We start from the raw sequence: 19,267 nt of genomic DNA, 5'->3' as shown, positions 1-19,267 counted from the left end.
TTTTGCTCCGTTTACTTTTTTTCTTCTCCGTTGTTGAGTAGAAAATAGGAAATGAATCAGGCTATCATTTGGAAAAAAAAATATTCCGATTTTCTTCTATAAATCGCCACAAAAAGGACCCACTTTCCTAAAAAAAAAATCTCCTTTTCTTTTCCTAACATTCAAATATCCAAACTTTCATTTTTTGGCTGAGAAATCACTAATGAATGGCTTTTCACTTACTGAAGTTCAACAATAAATTAAAAAGGCTTTTCACTTCCTTTTCTCCAAAACGCCACCGTTTTCTACCAAATCACTCGTCTTCCTCAACTTCCAAACCCGGCTAATCTCGAAATCCTCCCGTGTATCGTCCGAGGTTCAACCTCAAGAAGAAAAACACGTGGCACGACCCGAATAACGAATACGGGTCATTGTTTGTCGATGGAAAGCAAGAGGAGAGTTCTTGGAATTCCCGATGGGTTACACAGTCGAGCTCGCTCTCTCTCTGCCGTTGAAAATCAGAGAAGATATTTGACGATGTTGCTGCATTATCTCTGGTGGTGTTTACGAGAATTTAACATTTTTCCCCGATAATTCAGCTAATCGAAGACAGGTAGAGTTACCCAGTACAAATATCTCTCACAATTTGACATTTTTAATCCTAAAATTGAAACGTAAAACATTGTCAAATGCAATCGAAAGGAGAGTGATAGTTTGCTTCCACTTACAAAATGAGCTCAGATATCAAATGGCTATCCGGTAATTGAATTCAGAACTAGTAAAACAAACCTAAAAAAGTTCAACGGAGTTAAAACCTAAAAGAATTTCATACTGTTTGGTTTTTGAGCCAGTCCTTGGTGCACAAGAGAGCCTCCAAGGTTACACGGGGAAGAGAGGTCCTATAATTGTCCATCTGCTTCACCTCTGTGTCGAATACGCAATCAGGTGAGACGGTGCTAAAGGGGATGGAGAGAAGATCGGCAGCCATTTTAGAGAGGACGGGGTAATTGTTGCTGTTGAGCCTCCACCAGCTCAGAACGTCAAAGTCTTCCGACCTCGGTATCAAAGTTTCATCGAGGTATTGATTCAGCTCCGTTTTGATATCTGACATGTAATTGTCAAAGTCGGACAATGATTCTCCTATCGTAACGAGAGTAGACCCTTCTTGGAGAAGCACGTCACCTGTAAAAAACATATGTTCTTCCTCTGCCATTGGTTGTGCTTGAGAAGAATCACCAAGTTGCTGGTCCTCTTCTGTTAGCTGGCACTCTTCACTCACTCTCTCCCATACCCCTTCCACATTCTGCTTCTCTACTTTATACTGTCTCTCATGTTCTTGTGACTCTGTGATTTGCTCAACCGTAAGTGATGTGTTGTCTTCCTCTGTTATTGGATGTGCTCGAGAATCATCACCAAGTTGCTGTTCCTCTTCTGTTACTGGACGTGTCTCTGTAGTTTGTTCTACTTGTGAACTTGTCTCATATCCTAATTGGCCATTCCCTGTATTAGCGTCTTGACGCATGTCTTGATGGAAGTGTGGTTCTTGAGCCACCTCTGCTTCAGAAAAGCCATGATCCACATAAGCATCCAGCAGGTCGTTTTCACTGTAGTTAACGTATAGATCCTGGAAGGCATCACTGACAGCTTTGACCCATTTTTCTGCATCTTCACCATAAAACTTACTGAATGTGAACTTAATAAGCTCCATCTTGAACCGAGGATCCATGACCACAGCAACCGCCAAAACTAGGACACATTCTCTCCAGTACAGGTCGAATTTCTCCCTCAACGAGTTTGCAAGGTTTCTGACATCCGGGTCTTCAACCATGGCTGCGTGGCTCAGCTTTAGCTGAAAATTGGTCATCTCATGGTACAAATCGTTAGCTGTCAAGTGGTTTGGCCTAGTGAAGACGGTACTCGCTTCAAAAAGAACCTTCAAGCAAGAGCAGAGACTCTCAATCTTTGTCCATTCTTCGGGAGATATCGATATTCTTCGGGAGCAGGTTTCCAAACTAGTAAAAAATTGTCTATGTTCATAGGCAGCCAACAACATGTTGTAACTTGTGTCCCATCTCGTTTGGTTGTCAATGAGAAGATCTTTGTAAGAAGAAGGGGTCGGAAACTGTCTCTTCAGTTCATCAAATCTGTCTCCACAAGTGTCGTTTGTCTTAACATACTTGATACTATCTCGGACTTTCTTTATGGGTGCTTGAAGATTCTCAGCTGCAAGTGCATCTTGCGCCATACTGCTTAGTAGGCGAACATAACTTTTCCCCATCAAAAACTGACCGCTCAACACATGCTGGTTCCTAACAGACAAGAAACCTCTGAGATTATCAATACAGGTTTTATTTACTAATGATTGGCTGACAGTGAGGCTCGAAATCTTCCCCTCCAGTTTCCAGTCGGATAAGCAAGCTGCGACAGGTTGGTTTAAGGCAAAATCAGAATCAGGAGAAGCAACAACGGCAACATTTAGAAGACGGTGAGTCAAATTCCAGTCTTTATCAACAAAGTGCCCAGTCACAAAAGCATAACCCATTGATTGGGTTGATGACCACAAGTCTATTGTAAGGTTAACTGCCCCAGGAATCTCTCCAATCAAGTCTGAAAGTTTTTGCTTTTGGGACAAGAAGATACTGAGACAGTCACTATGAATGGAATCGAAGTTTGCCATACTGAACTGGGGACGAAGAGCCTTCACGAAACCAGCGAAACCAGGATGCTCGACCATATGAAGAGGGTAATCATGCATGATGATCATTTTTGCCATCTCATGGTTGCAGCGATCTTGATCTAAAGGGACAGTAGCAGTAGATCTCTGACGTTTCTTGGGAGGGCAGGAGGTGGTTTCATCCTTGATTTGTGGGAGCGAATTGATCTTTGGGCACATCTGACAAATACCCAATTCAATGTGACGCTTAAGGTGGCTAGTGCCTGAAGCCTTGGTACCAGTAATGTAGGCATAGGACTTGTTGCAGTGCTTGCAAAAAGCTTTGGTAGTTCCAGGGCTATCAGTTTTAGTGATGAAGTGATTCCACACCATAGACTTTCTCTTCCTACCGTTTGGGGGTTGTGTATCAGAAGAATCCATCTCAAGAGAAACGTTGTTATCAACAAGAACGGAAGTACTAGTATCCATAATCCTGAAACAGCGACAAGGAAATCGAATCAATTATTCGTTGATACAAACAGATTGGACACAATTCAACTAACAGAGCAACGAAGAAACGAGGAAAGAAGAGGAGACATAGAAACAATTCATCCAATAAAACCGAAGATACATATCGCAGACCACGAAATCAATCGAGAGGACACACAAATTGCAAATACATCGAGGGGAAAAAATACGAACTCGCAAAGAAGAAGAAGAAGAAGAAGAGAGAAACTGTTAAACTCACACGCAGAGAGAGAGCAACGGCGGGAAAAATGAAACGCAAGTAATGGGCTTTGGAGGAGCTTGGCTCAGATTAGGGTTTTGAGCTTTTTTTCGTCGGCCTTTTTTGTTTCACTTTATAATCAGGAAGATGCAGTTTTCTATTTCTAATCCCTTAAGGTCTCCCCCACCGTAGATCTACGGATCTTATTTTAATCTGGACCCTCTGTTTCTCTCTTTTAATTTTTTTCCATTTATTGGCAACTGCCCTATATCACAGAAAACGGAAAGAAAAAAAAAAAAGGAAAATACAAAATTTTTTACAGCAGTATTAGTGCCACAAAATAGAATTAACTATATCCAACACAAATTTCTAAACAGATTAAAACGATATATTCAACTGTAAATTATAGAGAGTTATTATCTCTAACTTTTTTCGGCAATTAATGGTTTGTTATTTGTACTTTCAAGTCGAGGGAGAAGAAAAACAAAAACAAAAGAGAAGTCTAGCTTATTTTTGGCTGTGCAAGAGAGAAAGAAAGAAAGAAACTAGTCGTCTCATCAACCGAAGATTCCAATCATTTCCTTGCGCGCCCATGTGCCTCATGAGACTCTGGAGACCACCCATGCCGCCAAACTGCTCTAGCACCTGAGGCGGTAGGACCCTGCTCAGCTGTTGCGCGCTCTTCTTTCTTGAGCTCATATCTCCATTCTTTGCGATCTTGAGCCCTTTCACGTTGCTCAATGTATTTACTAGCTTCTTGTAATCTTCCAACAACTCCATCACTTCTCTTACAATCCTCCCTGACCCTCTCGCTATCCGTATCATCCTTGACTCGTTAAACATCTTTGGGTTTGAGCTGTCCAGTTCTGCACAACATCACCATGTTTGCTCAAAACTGTTAGTACCTCTACTCTACACTGTTTCTACAAATAAGATATTGTTCTCACCTTCATTTGTCATGGAATCCATCATTGTCATATATCGTTTCATCTTCGCCTCGCTTTCTTTCTCGTGTCCTTCCGGCATCAATTCAGCACTCATTCCAGGCAGCATCGAGTAAAACTACACACAAACACACTCACTTTGTGTTAGCCTCAGCACCGCTCGCTGTTCAGGCTAATATTTGACATGAGATTCTGACCTGTTTAAGTGGGCCATAGTTCAGCATTCTCTGGTACTGGTCGTACATGATTCTCAATGGAAAGTTACCCTTAGAGAGCTTTTCCAAATATTCAGGCTTTTGATCTTTAGGAACCACCTCTTGTAGTTTTTCCACAAATCCAGACCAATCACCCATTCCTGTTGTACATAAACATTATTATCAACATTCTGAGTCAAAAAACCCATGGGGAGACTTTGATTATTCCTCACACTAGTTCTACTAATCTTCAATCAACGACATGAAAGTTACCTAAAAGACGGCTGACAAATGGTTTGACATTAAACACTTCAAACTCATCCATATGCTCTCCTGTTCCAATGAATATCACAGGGCTTTTTGTAGCTGCAACACTAACAAGATGAAAATAGGTCACATTCAGTTGTCCACTTAAAGAAGCGCGCAAGATTTTCATATCGACCATTTCGAGTAAATAGGACTCAGTAGCTATGATACTTACGCGCTAAGAGCACCACCACCCTTGGCATGGCCGTCCATCTTAGTAATAATTACAGCTCCCACTGCAACACTTTGCTTAAATGCTTGAGCTTGATCAAATGCAGCTTGACCAATACTGCTATCCATAACAAATACGACAAGATCTGGTTTCTGTAAAGCGAAAAAGCAGCGATTAGCACCTCAAAGAATAAACAAATAACAAACAGAAGACTTCAAGAAAAGAGAGCATACCGTTGCTTCAGCAACTTGACGCATTTCTTCAAAGAGAGAAGCTTCTTGTTTATGGCGACCACTCGTGTCAACAATGATAAGATCACAGTTTTCTCTCTTGAACCTATCAACTCCCTCAACAGCAATTTTCACAGGATCAGACTCCGTGTAGCTGCAAAGAATCACAGCTCAACATTAGCACATTCTGCAAACACAGTACGCCCTTGAGTATGGTTTTAATCCATAACGCACACAAACAAATTCAACAAGAACGCCCAAATCTTCATACAAAGGAGGATACACGAATAAGATCTCATAAAACTGAAAAAGTGTTTAAAGTGAGTACCTTCCATAAAACGGGATCTTAGCCTTAGTGGCATTCTGTTTAAGCTGGTCAAAAGCACCTGCCCTAAAAGTATCCGCACACACTAGAGCTGGTTTGTACCCTTTCTTCTGATGATGATAAGCATACTTTGTACACGTAGTGGTTTTTCCAGCACCTAATCTCAAAAGAAGTAGAGGCAATTTTAAAAGTGAAACATGCCTACAATCTAACTACACATTACAAACAAACTCATTCAACCACGGACAAGAAACAAGAAGAACGAGACTGGCATCTTACAGAGACCTAACCTTGTAATCCGACGAACATAACTATACTAGGTTTTGCCTTTTTGGGGAAAAAGGCAGGCATTCCTGGATCCAGCATATTGCAGAGCTCAGTGAAGATAGCCTAAGAGACGAGAAGCAGGAGTAATTAAACATACACAAATTTAAAGAACTAATCCGATTACATGTAGTTCCAAAATTCGATCAAAGATAGAAATAGCAGAATCTACGTCAAAATCAAAACCTGCTCAATGATACGCCGCTTGTTGTGGCCTGCTGCTAGATCCTCTAGGTTAACGATCTTCTTAATATTGGTCTGCATCTCCTTCACAAGGGGAAAAGAAACATCGGATTGGAGCAGAGCGCGAGTGATCTCGTTCAAGCATTCATTCAGAGCCTTTTCATCGAGAACCATCACTCTGCTCATCTTCTGTATGGCGCGGGTAATCCGCCCGCCGAGCTCAGCCAAAACCATTTTCCCTGCTGTATAATTTCCCGAGATTCAACAAAAAAAAAAAACAAGCAATCAAAAACTTCTCGAGTAAAAGATTCAGATTCGAGGAATTAGGGCTCGATTTTTTATCAGAGATTTTGGTCGGATATTAGACGATTGAGGCGGGAGATGTTGAGGGTTGATCCGAGGATCTTTATATCTTATTAATTTTTTAATTCCAAAACCCCTAAAACAAAGAATATCAAAGCGGATGGGCCTAAAGAAGCTCGATAGGCCCAACCTCTTGGTTTGGCAGTATAAAGTGCTACGAGAGGTTGGCCATGGCTACGATTCTCTTTCCACCTCACCCTTAAAAGGAAAAACGATAGATAATGCCTTCAATAAAAATCCCATTTTTACAAATCTCCTTCAGTCACCTGTTCTTTTTCTAGAATGTTTTTGGAAATATGAATCTCTATATACTCGATGAAGAAAATTTGCTTGTTAATAGGAAAAGGATATAGAAGAAGAGCCTGAAATTTTTTTGCAAGAATTAGTTTTATCATTGTCAATATCGTTCTTCTTACTTAAGACTGACGTATTTACAAATACCAATGACTCCAAAGGACATAATGGTCACCAGGTTAGTTTCGGATTTCCGACTAATGTAACTGGACTATATGAGTTAATGAAAACACAGAATTTCCAAGAATGTAGTGAGCAGCAGGCAGATCCAGCATCACAGGTTTTAGTTTTACTCTCGAGACTTAACTGTGTTCGTTCCTACATAGCTCTCAACTGGATGATCCTAATCCCTTCAGAGGAACTGCCGGGTAAAGCTTTTTTAGCTTCTTCTGCTCTCCAAACTGGTGGATGGCGTCTTGAATCCCTGCAAATGCGACCACGAACTCGGCTGTATCTGTTTGATTCAGCAGCTTCTTCATCACCAACTCCAACACTTTATACCTGCACACCATATCTCAATACCTTATCATATCTGCTGATCAAAGCTTTCCCTTAACCTAACCAGACTAAGACATTAACCACCATCTAGTGGTGTCAGCTATTTGTTTTCCTTCATCTCTACAGTTTCCTTTATTTATGACGGAGAGGAAAGCAAACCTGAGTCGTTGTGCCTTTGAGATGACTTTATGGATATTCCCAAACAGCTTCTGCACAGAACGCAGAGCTTCTTCATGCGACTGAACATTACAGAGCGGTGAAAAGGGAAGGTGCAGAACACAAGTGGCCTGAATTTCTGCATACTCCTCATCGATCACGGCCTCTTCAATGCGTATCTCACGGAGAAGCTGAGAGAGGACACGTTCACTCGACTCAGACAGAGAGAAAGAGGGGTTGTGAGCGGCCAAAATGCGGAGAAGGTCAAGAATGGAAGTGGGACGCCAGTCTCCAAGCCAGGACACGGCAGCAAGCTCATGAGGCGGTAGCCACATTGGCATGAGGAGGTTAGAGACATCCTGTAAGGACGTTGAAACCATGGCCTTGTAGTAATGGGACTGGTATCTGCTCAGCTGTTCTTCAATCAGTTCGTCAAGTTCCCACCTGGACTTAAGCTCTTTGTCTAGTCTTGCGGCTATACTGTTCTGTTCTTGCCTCCACAGTTCGTACAATTCTCCAGGCGATTCGTCACCTAAGTAATCAGAGATAATTATGCTTGGAACATTAGTCAATCTATCATGATGACAAAACAGATAATATCACCCATGTACATAACTCAAAACTACTTTAAGAATGGAAACCTTTTCTAGAGGAGTCTTGCTGGTGAGGTCTCCTGGCCTGCAATCTTTCAGACGATCCACCAGCCTTACTAGCAGCGTCTCTCTCCAGATCATCCCATGAAACTGATTCCTCATAGTTGGGTTCTTCCAATCCATTCTCTTCACTACGTTGCAGGAAGAAACACCAATTCAACTGATTTGGACAAGCACCTACTCTCGTAATCTCTCATTGCGCACTCAAATATCATAAATTGCATCGATATACATGTATTTGGTAGGGAAAAATCATGAAATTGATCTATAAGAGCCAATTTTGAGGTATCAATTCACATCCGTACTCTCAGAAATTAAATAGAAATGCTGTATCAGCGAATACTCCAATTGGTCTACAGAAAGAAACTGAGGAAGGCTTTCACTTTATTTCTACTTCTAATCAATGCGACACAAAATAAAGAAAACCCTAAACCCAAGCGATTAAACCATGGAAACACAGAATCTCCAAACAGAAGACGACCAAACTTGGAACAATCACGCTCGATGAATCCGACTAATGCAGCCAAGAAAACGAGAGACGGAAGAAAATTACGTAGGTAAGATACTCACAATCGCGCCATATCAGCTGTTCTCGCCATCTTCGTGCTTCTTCAGCACTGATTTCTTTCCCACGTTCTTGGATTGTCAAGTCGGTTTCATCCGCGCACGCGAGGGAGATATTGAATTTATGAGAGAATTGAGTAACGAAAACAAACAAAAGAGAGTGGAAGGGCTATTTTGGTCATTATCAATCCTGGGCCGTTCGGTATAATGACGTTAAGGCCCAAGTAGTCTTTTTCTTTTAAAACAAATTTCATTTCTTATTTTATCATCCACACCAAGACAACAATATCACAACTATAGTCTATAGTAAATTTGGTTAAGTTTTTAAATTTTTCAAATAATGTTTGTTTCTAATTTTTTTGTATTAAATTATACTTTTATATATTGTATGTTCTAAAATTATGTGTAATGAATTGTATTTGTCTATTATAATAAATATGTGTTTTTGTTTTAAAAAAAATTAAACTTCAAAAAAAAATTAATTTTTTATTTGAGATAATAGAATTTATTATTGAAACTCTATTTTCACCCGAGGTTCTTTCCAAACCAATTAAATCAAAAATATTATTTTTTTATTCAGATGAACCCCTGTATAAAATTCACTAGACTTGTTCTAATAGATGTTTGCTGCTTATGAAATAAGTCAATAACCGTTGGAGAAAGTATTCTTAGGATTTGAGACCGTATAATAAATTATCGTAACCCATAGAACAATATTCTACCTTCAACTGTGTTATTTAATTTTCTTGATATACGTAAATATCAACAATTCTTACAATTAATTTGAATCAGTACGTACTCTTACACAATTCTTGCATAATTATAGTAATACTGAGGAATTTTTTTTTTTTTTTGGAGGTATGGGAAAAATAAAGAATGATCTCATCCAAACTTGCTGAAATGCGACGTGTAGCATGTCACGAGCAAGTATAGATTGCCACGTGGGTTTGGATCATCACACGCAGTCCTATCCATAAACTTGAAAAGTCGAGCCAAAGATCTTTTTATTATTTGTCGACCAAGTGAGCAAAATATCAAAAACACATTAAAAGCTTCGAGAAGCAACACGTTCCAGCTACTTTCAAAGACTCACAAACTAGACACAATGCAACAAGAGAAGAGCCAAGAAGTTCATAGCCGCCTGAACAATGTCACGGCCAAAGATCTAACGGCCAGAAACAAACGGCTAGTGGAGGTTCCTTACACGGCAATACTCTCCCAAGCAATGAACACATTGATGGCTAACTCCATCTCCGCCCTCCCAGTGGCTGCACCACCGGGACACTGGATCGGAGCCGGCGGTTCCATGATCATGGAGTCTGATAAACATACTGGAGCCGTACGAAAACACTACATCGGAATTCTCACTATGCTCGACATACTTGCTCATATCGCCGGCGGAGAAAATCTCTCTGACCTCTCCGATTTGGAACGCAAGATGGGTTCACAGGTGTCTTCCATCATCGGTCATTGCCTCGAGGGACTCAGTCTCTGGACACTGAATCCTAATACTAGCTTGGTGGAGTGTATGGAAGTGTTTAGCAAAGGGATCCATCGAGCTTTAGTGCCTTTGGAGAGCAGCATAGAGAGCAATAACACCATTTCAGGAGTTGAGTTAGTTGAGTCCGCCTCTTCTTACAAGATGCTTACTCAGATGGATCTCTTGCGGTTCCTCAGGGACCATCACTTTGATGACCTCAAGACTATTCTCTCACGCTCCATCTCCACTCTCCGAGCTGTTAACGATTCTGTTTACGCAATCACCGAGAGAACAACTGTTTCCAGTGCCATCAGCTCTATGAAGGCTGCTCAACTCAACGCCGTCCCCATCGTTTACGCCCCTGATATAGCGGAAGAGGATCATCTACAGCTTATTAATGTAGGCTTCATTGTAGATGTATATATGCTTGGTTTGTGTCGAATGTATGCTTCATTTTTTGTGTTTTGAGATTGCAGGGGAGGCATAGGAACGTGATAGGTACGTTTTCCGCAACGGATTTAAAAGGATGTCGTTTGCCGGAGTTGCAGACATGGCTGCCACTCAGAGCTCTGGAGTTCACTGAAAAAGCTTGGGGAAAAGGAAAAGATACGGTGAGTTGCACTGTAGATGCGACGATGGAGGAAGCGATAGAGAAAGTGGTGACCAGAGGAGTGCACAGAGTGTGGGTGGTGGACCAAAAGGGTTTGCTTATTGGGGTCGTCTCCCTCACCGATATCATACGCTCCATAAAAGCTGCCCTTTTGTAACTTATGGCCTTGCTTTGATTTTACCTCTTTGATCTTACTATGTAATCTTCTGCTGTGCTTTTTTTTACTTGGCATCACTTTTCATGCATCTATCTAAGTATGAGCAATAAACAGACTAAAATGCCTAACATTGATAATACAACAAAGGTACAAAAGTACAAGAGTCTAATGATGATGAACTACATAGACACATTAGTTCTACCAACACATACAACAACCACTCATAATGTTAATGCTACACCTGAAATCAGACAACAAACTCTTCACGTCCTGTGCTCTGTACAGAACGATAGGTTTTAACAGCTCACGGACGCTGCAGTGCCCTGCTGCTGTTGGACTTGATTCGCCTCTAAGCCTCTGTTTGCGTCTTCTCCCTTCATGTCGTTACTTTTCTCCTCAGCTACAGCTTCGGTTTTCTTCTCATCAGTTTCATTCCCCTTATTAGCTTCCGCGGCTGCATCAAGGTTAGGCTCTCCATCTGTCTTCTTCTCATCAGCTTCTTTGGTTTCATTTCCCTTATTAGCTTCTGCGTCTGCGTCAAGGTTAGGCTCACCAGAAGTCACATTCTGTTCTCCGTTAGCTTCTGCTGCTACGCTGCCCTTGTTCTCAGTCTCTTCCTCTGCAGGCTTCTTCTCTCCATCACCCTCAGCAACAACTTCCTGTGGCTCTTTCATTTCAGTGTCCTTGAGGTCTTCAACTTTGGGAGGTTCATCAGCTGTTTCTCCACTCTCAGTCTTCTTCTCCACCTCAGAGGTAGCCACTTCCATGGGCTCTTTCTCGTCCGTCACAACTTCTCCCTCTTTGTTGTCAGCCTCAGTCTTTTCACCTTCCTTGTTCTCCTTCTCAGCCTCAGTCTTTTCACCCTCCTTGATCTCCTTAACAGCACCCTCTGCAGTTTCCTTCAGTCCGTCCTGCTCACCTTCCTTCTCCTTCTTAGCCTCTGCGTTTTCTGTGTCAGCTTCCATGTTCTCCTTCACAGCAGACTCTGCGTTTTCTGTCTGCCCATCCTTGTGAGCCTCCACGTTCTCCTTAACAGAAGCCTCTGCTGGTTGTGCCTCTTCGTTTTTCTCAGCAGCCTCTCTATTGTCCTTCTTTGTGAGAGAAGACCGTCTCTTCTTCAGGAGGGGTTCTTTGTCGGGAGTGGGCGTTGTTGCCTTCACCTTTTGGCTGATCCTTGAAGATCGCCTTGGAGTTTCCCCAGTTGTCCACTCAAACTCAGAGATGAGAGGGTTCCCTGGATGAGCCTTGAGGTACTGCTCCAGCTGCTTGCGCGAGCTGATCTCTTCCCCAGTGGGAGCCATGAACACAATCTCTGTCTTCCTCGGTGTACCTGCTCTTTTCGGATAAAACTGAAAACAACAAGCTTCCATTTTATTCACATAGACAAAGCATGAACTGGTAAGCAACATATGACTTCTCCAGGCACAATCTATAGAAAAGCCCCAAATTTTATCAACCAATTCTAGGGTTTAGGTCTTAGACAGAGAGTCTATCATTCGAAACCCTAATTTTGATCCCAAAGAAATCCCTAAGCGTTAAATTCTGATCTAATTAGAAAATTCCAACATGAATTGAGCATAAAGAGCCTCAATTCACATGGAAACAAATTATCTCCTAAAATTCCCCCAAATCGAACATGAACCCTAGACCATAAGAAACAGAATAAACTAACTCGAAATACAAAGCAGGACAGACAAACAACCCATTACACAGACGAAATCAATCAAAGGGGAAAAGAGTAGAGTAATTACAGCAGAAATTTTAAGAAATCGTGGGGAGAAAAAGCCAAAAAAAAAAAGAGAGGAAGAAAATACCAGTTTCTTCCATGAAGCAGGAGCTGGGAGCTCAATGGAAACGAGTTCGTCAGTGTTTTCCATCTTCGTCTCTCTTTCACCTGACACAGTACCACAGAAACAAACTCTCACTTAAATCCTTTATCTTAAAAACAAAATTCGTTCTCTCTTTCCTTTCTGGTAATAAGAGCTGTTGCAAGAACCGTTGTGACCTAATGGATATGTTTGCGTGTCCCTTCTGTTTCTGTCTCTCTTTCTTTTTTTTATTATTTTCTTTTTCTAACTAAAAATGATTTTCCTTTCTCCACGTAATCCACGAGTACGTTGATGATAAATTTACACTGGGGCTACGTGATAGTTCAGTGACAGACCTCTTTGAGCTCGACACGTGCCTTATTTAGCCGACGCTTCATCGTTGGATAAGGTGGCATCTGTTTCCCGCTTATGCGATTTTTCTGATAACAAAAGAAAAATAATATAGAATAGAGAGTGGAGTTGAGGTCCGCTACGTGACCGGTAGTGTTACGGAGAATATACCTTTTTTGTTTATTCCCATTCTCCTATCCACCTAGTCCACATAATGCAAGCCCATGTTAACTGGCCCAAATACTTTACTTACTCGGAACATTTTTTGTTTTACAACTCTTTCTTGTGAAACTTAGGCATAGATTATAGATTCTTTGTTTTGTTGGAATAATCTAATCCCTCTATCCGATGACGCATTAATCCTAACATAAAACAAAACAACGAAAATACATGAAGGATCATCAATGTGTAAATTTGGACATAGAGACACAAAGACATATCTTAGATTGTGTTACTGATTTGGTCTTAAGCCTTTTGACTTGAAGGATGGTACAACAAGGTTTTTCTCATTTTTACGGTGAGAAAGTAAGAGCCACAATACCATTTTTCTCAGATCAATTCCAACTGAAAGATGGTTACAACAAGGGATTTCAGAAACGAAAACAAAGCCGAAACCAAAAAAAAATCGGAAATGTCCGAACCAGAGTGTATGTGTGTGTGTTTGTGCGTCTTTCAAGTCTTGTTCATCAGTCATATAGACCTTCTTGTTCCCAAATGTCCACTAGAAAATCCACCATTTCCTGTTTTCATCAGCAGCAACACAATTAATTTGACAGGGATTTTCCCTAATTTTTCTGCACTTGGGAGAGTTTGATTACTTACAGTGAGAGGAATAGGTTGGGGAAATAACTTGTTGCTCCCCAGCAAGCTATCATAAGATGCTGCGTTCCAACTGCAGATAATCACATATAAACCGTTAACCATTTTTCATACTTAGCCTTGGCTTTTGAGGAAACAATAGTGTGTAAATGGAGCCACTCACTTTAACTTGGCTCCTTGATTGCGATCCGGTGGGTTATTGAGTCTTTCCTTGCCCACCCAACGCTCCCGGGTCTGATTCCAAAGAAGAAGACCTGCAAACACACAGACCCACTTCATATATAACCATCGCAAAACAACTAGACCATACGCTCCCGCCTTGAATCTACAAGTACCTTGGTTTACAAATTCAGGAGGAGCATTTGAGTTTCTGGCACCGGATTGAGAATCAAAAGTCTGGTTTGATGATATGCTCCCCTGAGAAGGGAAGGTGGTGTTGTCCATATCAATTGTGCTTGTTGACCAGAAATCTTCTGAGACACTCGGTTTCGTAATCGTTTGAGCTATGGAATTGGAAGGTGGATCCTTCAGGGTTTCAGTTGATCTTTGTTTTCTGTAGCAAGCCACGCAGCCACTGCTCTGTTACAAAACCACAACTTCTGATCATTGCCCAGACACATCCTTATTTTCAGATTGTAGCTATTAGTTTTTCCGATCAATTTATCTAATCGCCTTCAGATATATCTCTATCTATCTACATAAGCCAAAACAGATTTCATTCTTCCCTTGTAAAAGGGTATCTATCCACCAACAAAATCAGGATTTATACATATCATGGTTCATGAACCCAGCAGCACATAACGCAGGAGCAAAACCCATCAAACAGAATCTCAAATCCGAATAAAAGGCAATAAATTGAAATTGAAAGAAGAATCGCACCCCATCGATTGAAGTAAGCGATTATCAACCCACGAGCTCCGATAGATCTAGAAGCTCGAGTTTTCAGGGGGTAATCAATGATCCTTGTCAAATAACACCAATTAAACCTAGAGTTAAGCCAAAGAAGAACCGATCAATAGCGAACAAAAAACATGTTGAATAAAATACAAACACAAGATTCTATGAATCAAATCTAGCTTACCTGATGATAATCTCGCTGGCTTAGATAAAGTCGTTTCCTTTATCTCAGCTGGGCATCGAAAGAAACCCTTGAAAAAATCTGAGGATGCAGCTTCTTCACGAAGAAGAAGAAGAAAAAGGGCTCTGCCCTTTACGTTTTCCCTTTTTCCTTTCGCTTTGAAATGATTGCTTTTTTTCCAAGACCAGAGAAGTTATTATTCATCTCTCCAGCCGTTATACGGATCCCCTGGCACCAAGGCTATCCTTGTCATTTCCATAATCAACCAAATCAAAAACTTGTATTAACTCTTCATAATTGATTGAAGAATCTTATCTACTGTATTAATATGTCTTATAGATAGTGTGTTTGGTGTGAACTGATAATTCAAAGTCAAAATAGTTGTACATTTTCCATGCCTTCTTCATTGTCATAGTCAGCACCACTCATAATATTTTCCCATACAGCTTGTAATCCTAATATTATCTCATTCTATAATGGATTAAATAGTATGGAATATCAATATCGACCATAGTAGAATAATATTGGATAACCATTTTGCTTAGATGTCAAAAAAACTTGCTTAGATGCATAGATTTAGAATTCAGAATTTGCTTAGATGTCAAAAAAACTCTGATCATGATGACTTATCAGCCATAGCTTTTGGCCTTCTGAAGCAGCAGCCACACTTTCTCCATTTGTAGCAACAAAAGTTACACACGCACTTTGGAAATCTTGAAAACAACCAAGACCATATGAAAGACGACTTGTTCTTCTTCTTCGTCGTCTTCTTGCTCTTTCTTGTCTTCTTTCTCTTCTTGCTCTTTTTGTCACCGACAGGACAAGAAAAGGATTGAGCTTTTGTGGGCGGGGCTTGATATAATTCATAAAAACTGCTGGGGATAGTACTCAGAGCAGAGACAACTGGAGTTGTTGATGAGGACTTGTCTTGATGACTGGCCGATGTCACTACACTCTTTGCCTCTTTCACTTGAGATCTCTTCTTCTTTGCATCCTCAGGCTTGACTGGTAGAGACGGGGAGAATGACAAGAACTCACCCGACATCAGAACTTCTTCAGGTTTCATATTGCTTTGACGAAATGCTTGACAGGTGGACATTCTCAGACTAAACAAAGAATCATTCGAGACTTCACTCCAATTCAAATCCCCTGTCTTTCCAAACACCGATGCTGGAATTCTCTCCGGATCGTAACCCTTGTTCCTCAGCTGAGCTGGTCCTAACCGAGATGGAGCAGGTTGCGTCCTGACATGAGTCACACCCGACATTCCAGAGCCTCGAGAAGAATCTTCTGAGAGTTTGCCCTTTTGCTCCTTACTAGATGTTCTGGATTCTCTCGTATTTAGCTCTGCAGCATCGTCCCATGACGAACGAGAGGAAGACAGCGTAGAAAAAGACAGAGATGACGATGTAAGGAAAATTTCCCTCGCGGGTTTGGACGAATCTAGATGTCTCCTTTGACCACTCATGCTCTTCTCAATTCCTATTTTTTCGTTTGTTAGCCTTTTACAAATTATTACAACAAAATTCCCCAAATGGTAGCTGCAGTTACTGCTTGTTTCATGGATTCATCCTTTCAACTAATTTAATTACATGAGTGAGATGAATATGAATGCAGTTCATTTTCCTTTTTGAATATGATGTGTGTAAGAGATATGAACCGGATGGTGTTTACAAAAAGATGTCCACAAAATCTACCTCTACTTGGGTGAAATCTGAGTCATTGTTGTCAATACAAACAAGTGTCCACAGAATCTGCCTCTACTTGGGTGAAAGCTGAATCATTGTGGTCGTCAACGCAAGCAATGTCAGGTCTTTTACATCCGAGCAGAGAGCCTCTGTAACGATAACTGTAAAGATAGATTTTAGAAGGACTAATCAAAATCGCAAGAAATCATCGAAATTACTAAACGTAACGCTAAGTATAAAACTCACCATCATCTTAGTATCTTACCTTTAGTTAATGTGAAGAGGGTAAGGTGGAGCAAACTGAAACACTAACTCTTCGGGTCTCTGAGTTCGATCTATGGGTGATGATCGGAATATGTCATTGTCAATTCGATTGCAGAGAACGATTAAAGAGAAAACAAAAGAATTTATGGAGAAAATTGTAAGTGAAGGAAAGATAGCACAAAAAACCAAAGCGCCTGAATTTAGTAAATCGATGACCTGGAAAAGTAAAGATTGACCGTTGTTCGGTTGAATACAAGAAACGGAAACAGTTTATGGGTGTAAATTAACTTAAGGTGGCATTTTGGTGGTTTTTCAAAGTCATGTGGTTGACCCAAGACCACTCCTATTTCGGGGTTGACCCTTCCCGCCATTGCTGTGAACCCGCATTCTGGTTTAATATAGCTTTGTGGGCTTCAATGTGGCCCAAGTTAGGCCCATGTTAATTTAAATCCACGTGTTTTTATTTTATTTTAACGGAAAAAAACCATTATTTCATAAACCCGTAAAATTCGCAGCTAGGAGGAAATCTTTTCTCCAACGGGAGCGTTTGGTACTTTGGCCGTTTGGTTGAAACACTCTTGGCCTCTTGTATAACATTTCTCTCATTCTTTGGACGTTTCGGAGATTCAATCACGTGGTTTTCGTGTCTCAAAAGATACTAGGTGTTCAGGCCGAAAAGTTTCATTAAAACTTAAAATAAAATTTTATGTCATAAATCAAAAATAATTAGATCAAGAATTTGATACATACAAAATTAAAATAAAGCTAACCTATAAAAGTAATCATTGTCTAACATTAAAAACTTTAAAATCAATACTAATAAGTGTATGAAATCAATAAACACAAATTAAAATAAGATTAATATAAATTATTCATCTTTTTCTCTTTTTATCTTTTAATTTTTTTTTCTCTATCATTTTCTTCTTTCTTTCTTTTTTTGTTTTTTTTGTTTTTTTTCTTCTTTATTTTCTATGTCTTTTTTTTTTACTTTTTATTCTGCTGGTTTTTCTTTTTCACGTCTTCTTCTTCTCCACATCTTTTCTTTTTTCCTCTCATACATCTTTTGATTTTTTTCTCTTCCAGGTTTTATTCACTTTTTTCTTCTTCTTCAATGTTTTATTATTCTATTTCTTCTTCTTTTTTTATTTTCCTTTTTCATTATCATCGTCTTCTTCGTTATCACCGACTTCTTATTCTTCTGGTGTTTTTCGGCTTTTTCCTCATCTTCATATTCTTCTACTTTCTCCAATTCCTCATCTTTTAAGGTTTTCATCCAATTTTTTCTCTTTCTTATCTTCTTCTTCTTATTTTCTCCTTCAACAGATTCTTATTCCTCTTCTTCCAATTATTCTTCCTCTCTCCAAATTCTTCATCATATTTTAAAGATCTTTGTCTTATCTGTCTTTTTACTCCTCTCATGGTTTATATTTTCCTTTTTTTAGTTTTTTTCTTTATATATTTGAGTTCTTTTTTTATCGTTATTTGTTTTCAAATTGTTCTTCTTTATTGTCTTCATTTTTTTTACTTCTTATTCATCTGATTTGTCTTCGTTTTTTCATCATATTTACTTTTTTCAACTTTGTCTTCTTCATCTTCCATTTTCTTCCATTATTTTTTCTTTCACTTCCTCTACTATCTACTGGTTTTCTTTTATGACTTCTTCTTCTGATTATCTTTTTTCTTTTCCAATTGGTCATTTAATTTTTTTTGTTCATCGTCATCGACCTATCCGACTATTTTTTTATCTTACTTGTTCACTGCATTATTTTTTGTTCATATTATCGTTGTTTTCTTATTCTTTATTTTTTAGTTTTTCTATTCTTTATTTTTTCCTTTTTATCTTTCATTGTTTTTGACTATTTCTTCATATGTATTTTATTCATCTTCTTTGACTTCTTGATTTTTTTTCATTCGGTTTTTTCTTCGTTTTTTCTGTTGATTTTTTTTTGTTTTATTTGTCTGCCCCTTTTTCTTTGCTTTATTTTATTGTCTTTGTATTCTCTAAATTTTTATTCTTCAACATCTTATACTATTCTTCTTTTGGGTTTATTAGCCGTTTTTATCTTCTGCTTTTTACTTCTTCTTGATCATTTTTGTCCTATCCAAACATTTTTTCTTTCTAATTTTTGTTTGTTTTTTTCGCATCTTTACTTTCTTCTTTTTATTTTCTTTTTCATTGTCGGATTTTCATCTTCTTATACTTTATTTTCTTCATCTACCATTTTTGTTCTTCTTTTTCTTTCAGTTTTCTTCTTCAACTTTGAGTTCTTCATCTCCTTATCATTTTTCTTCTTCACTATTTTGTGTTACCCATCTTGATCTTATCGTTCATGGTCTAGGACTTTTTGTTCATTTTTTCCTTATTTTTTTACGTTTTCGTTAACTCTATGTTCTTTTATATGTTTCAATTTATCTTTTGCCATCCCGCAAACCCCCTTGTGTGCCCG

General features: G+C 39.4%; 6 protein-coding genes across 7 annotated transcripts; 1 reads left to right on the top strand and 5 right to left on the bottom strand.

Annotated features, from left to right (window-relative positions):
• Nucleotides 1-805: 805 nt before the first annotated feature.
• LOC18993342 (zinc finger BED domain-containing protein DAYSLEEPER) lies at nucleotides 806-3,121 on the bottom strand. Its single transcript, XM_024152297.1, has one exon. It carries the CDS (start codon nucleotides 3,119-3,121, stop codon nucleotides 806-808), a length of 2,316 nt encoding a protein of 771 aa, XP_024008065.1.
• Nucleotides 3,122-3,748: 627 nt separating this feature from the next.
• On the bottom strand, nucleotides 3,749-6,396 carry LOC18993341 (signal recognition particle 54 kDa protein 3). The gene is given in 10 exon segments (XM_006416860.2): nucleotides 3,749-3,944; nucleotides 3,946-4,225; nucleotides 4,307-4,421; nucleotides 4,501-4,658; nucleotides 4,771-4,871; nucleotides 4,979-5,127; nucleotides 5,209-5,359; nucleotides 5,534-5,687; nucleotides 5,821-5,920; nucleotides 6,041-6,396. Coding segments are annotated over 10 exon segments (1,467 nt in total). The 5' UTR covers nucleotides 6,272-6,396; the 3' UTR covers nucleotides 3,749-3,916.
• A 402-nt stretch (nucleotides 6,397-6,798) lies between these two features.
• LOC18993340 (protein DOG1-like 4) lies at nucleotides 6,799-8,671 on the bottom strand. Its single transcript, XM_006416859.2, has 4 exons — nucleotides 8,572-8,671; nucleotides 7,990-8,132; nucleotides 7,352-7,880; nucleotides 6,799-7,195 (listed from the first exon to the last, which is right to left on the bottom strand). The coding sequence occupies exons 1-4, from the start codon at nucleotides 8,598-8,600 to the stop codon at nucleotides 7,024-7,026; spliced, it is 873 nt and encodes a 290-aa protein (XP_006416922.1). The 5' UTR covers nucleotides 8,601-8,671; the 3' UTR covers nucleotides 6,799-7,023.
• A 927-nt stretch (nucleotides 8,672-9,598) lies between these two features.
• LOC18993339 (SNF1-related protein kinase regulatory subunit gamma-like PV42a) lies at nucleotides 9,599-10,861 on the top strand. The gene is made up of 2 exons (XM_006416858.2): nucleotides 9,599-10,444; nucleotides 10,522-10,861. The coding sequence occupies exons 1-2, from the start codon at nucleotides 9,671-9,673 to the stop codon at nucleotides 10,810-10,812; spliced, it is 1,065 nt and encodes a 354-aa protein (XP_006416921.1). The 5' UTR covers nucleotides 9,599-9,670; the 3' UTR covers nucleotides 10,813-10,861.
• Nucleotides 10,862-10,919: 58 nt separating this feature from the next.
• Nucleotides 10,920-12,883, bottom strand: LOC18993338 (methyl-CpG-binding domain-containing protein 10). The gene is made up of 2 exons (XM_006416857.2): nucleotides 12,627-12,883; nucleotides 10,920-12,161 (listed from the first exon to the last, which is right to left on the bottom strand). The coding sequence occupies exons 1-2, from the start codon at nucleotides 12,687-12,689 to the stop codon at nucleotides 11,109-11,111; spliced, it is 1,116 nt and encodes a 371-aa protein (XP_006416920.1). The 5' UTR covers nucleotides 12,690-12,883; the 3' UTR covers nucleotides 10,920-11,108.
• Nucleotides 12,884-13,378: 495 nt separating this feature from the next.
• Nucleotides 13,379-15,081, bottom strand: LOC18993337. 2 transcript variants are annotated; one of them, XM_006416853.2, is made up of 7 exons: nucleotides 14,872-15,081; nucleotides 14,670-14,776; nucleotides 14,126-14,364; nucleotides 13,954-14,044; nucleotides 13,794-13,863; nucleotides 13,613-13,711; nucleotides 13,393-13,535 (listed from the first exon to the last, which is right to left on the bottom strand). In XM_006416853.2, the coding sequence occupies exons 2-6, from the start codon at nucleotides 14,672-14,674 to the stop codon at nucleotides 13,658-13,660; spliced, it is 459 nt and encodes a 152-aa protein (XP_006416916.1). In that variant the 5' UTR covers nucleotides 14,675-14,776; nucleotides 14,872-15,081; the 3' UTR covers nucleotides 13,393-13,535; nucleotides 13,613-13,657. The 2 variants fall into 2 exon arrangements, with proteins under 2 accessions (XP_024008947.1, XP_006416916.1); XM_024153179.1 differs by having other exon boundaries at nucleotides 13,379-13,711; nucleotides 14,126-14,369; nucleotides 14,872-15,080.
• Between the last annotated feature and the right edge of the window lie 4,186 nt (nucleotides 15,082-19,267).

Source organism: Eutrema salsugineum, unplaced genomic scaffold (genome assembly GCF_000478725.1).
Source record: "Eutrema salsugineum unplaced genomic scaffold, Eutsalg1_0 scaffold_5, whole genome shotgun sequence".
NCBI classification, from domain to species: domain Eukaryota; kingdom Viridiplantae; phylum Streptophyta; class Magnoliopsida; order Brassicales; family Brassicaceae; genus Eutrema; species Eutrema salsugineum.
This window is presented reverse-complemented; position numbering and strand designations above follow the sequence as displayed.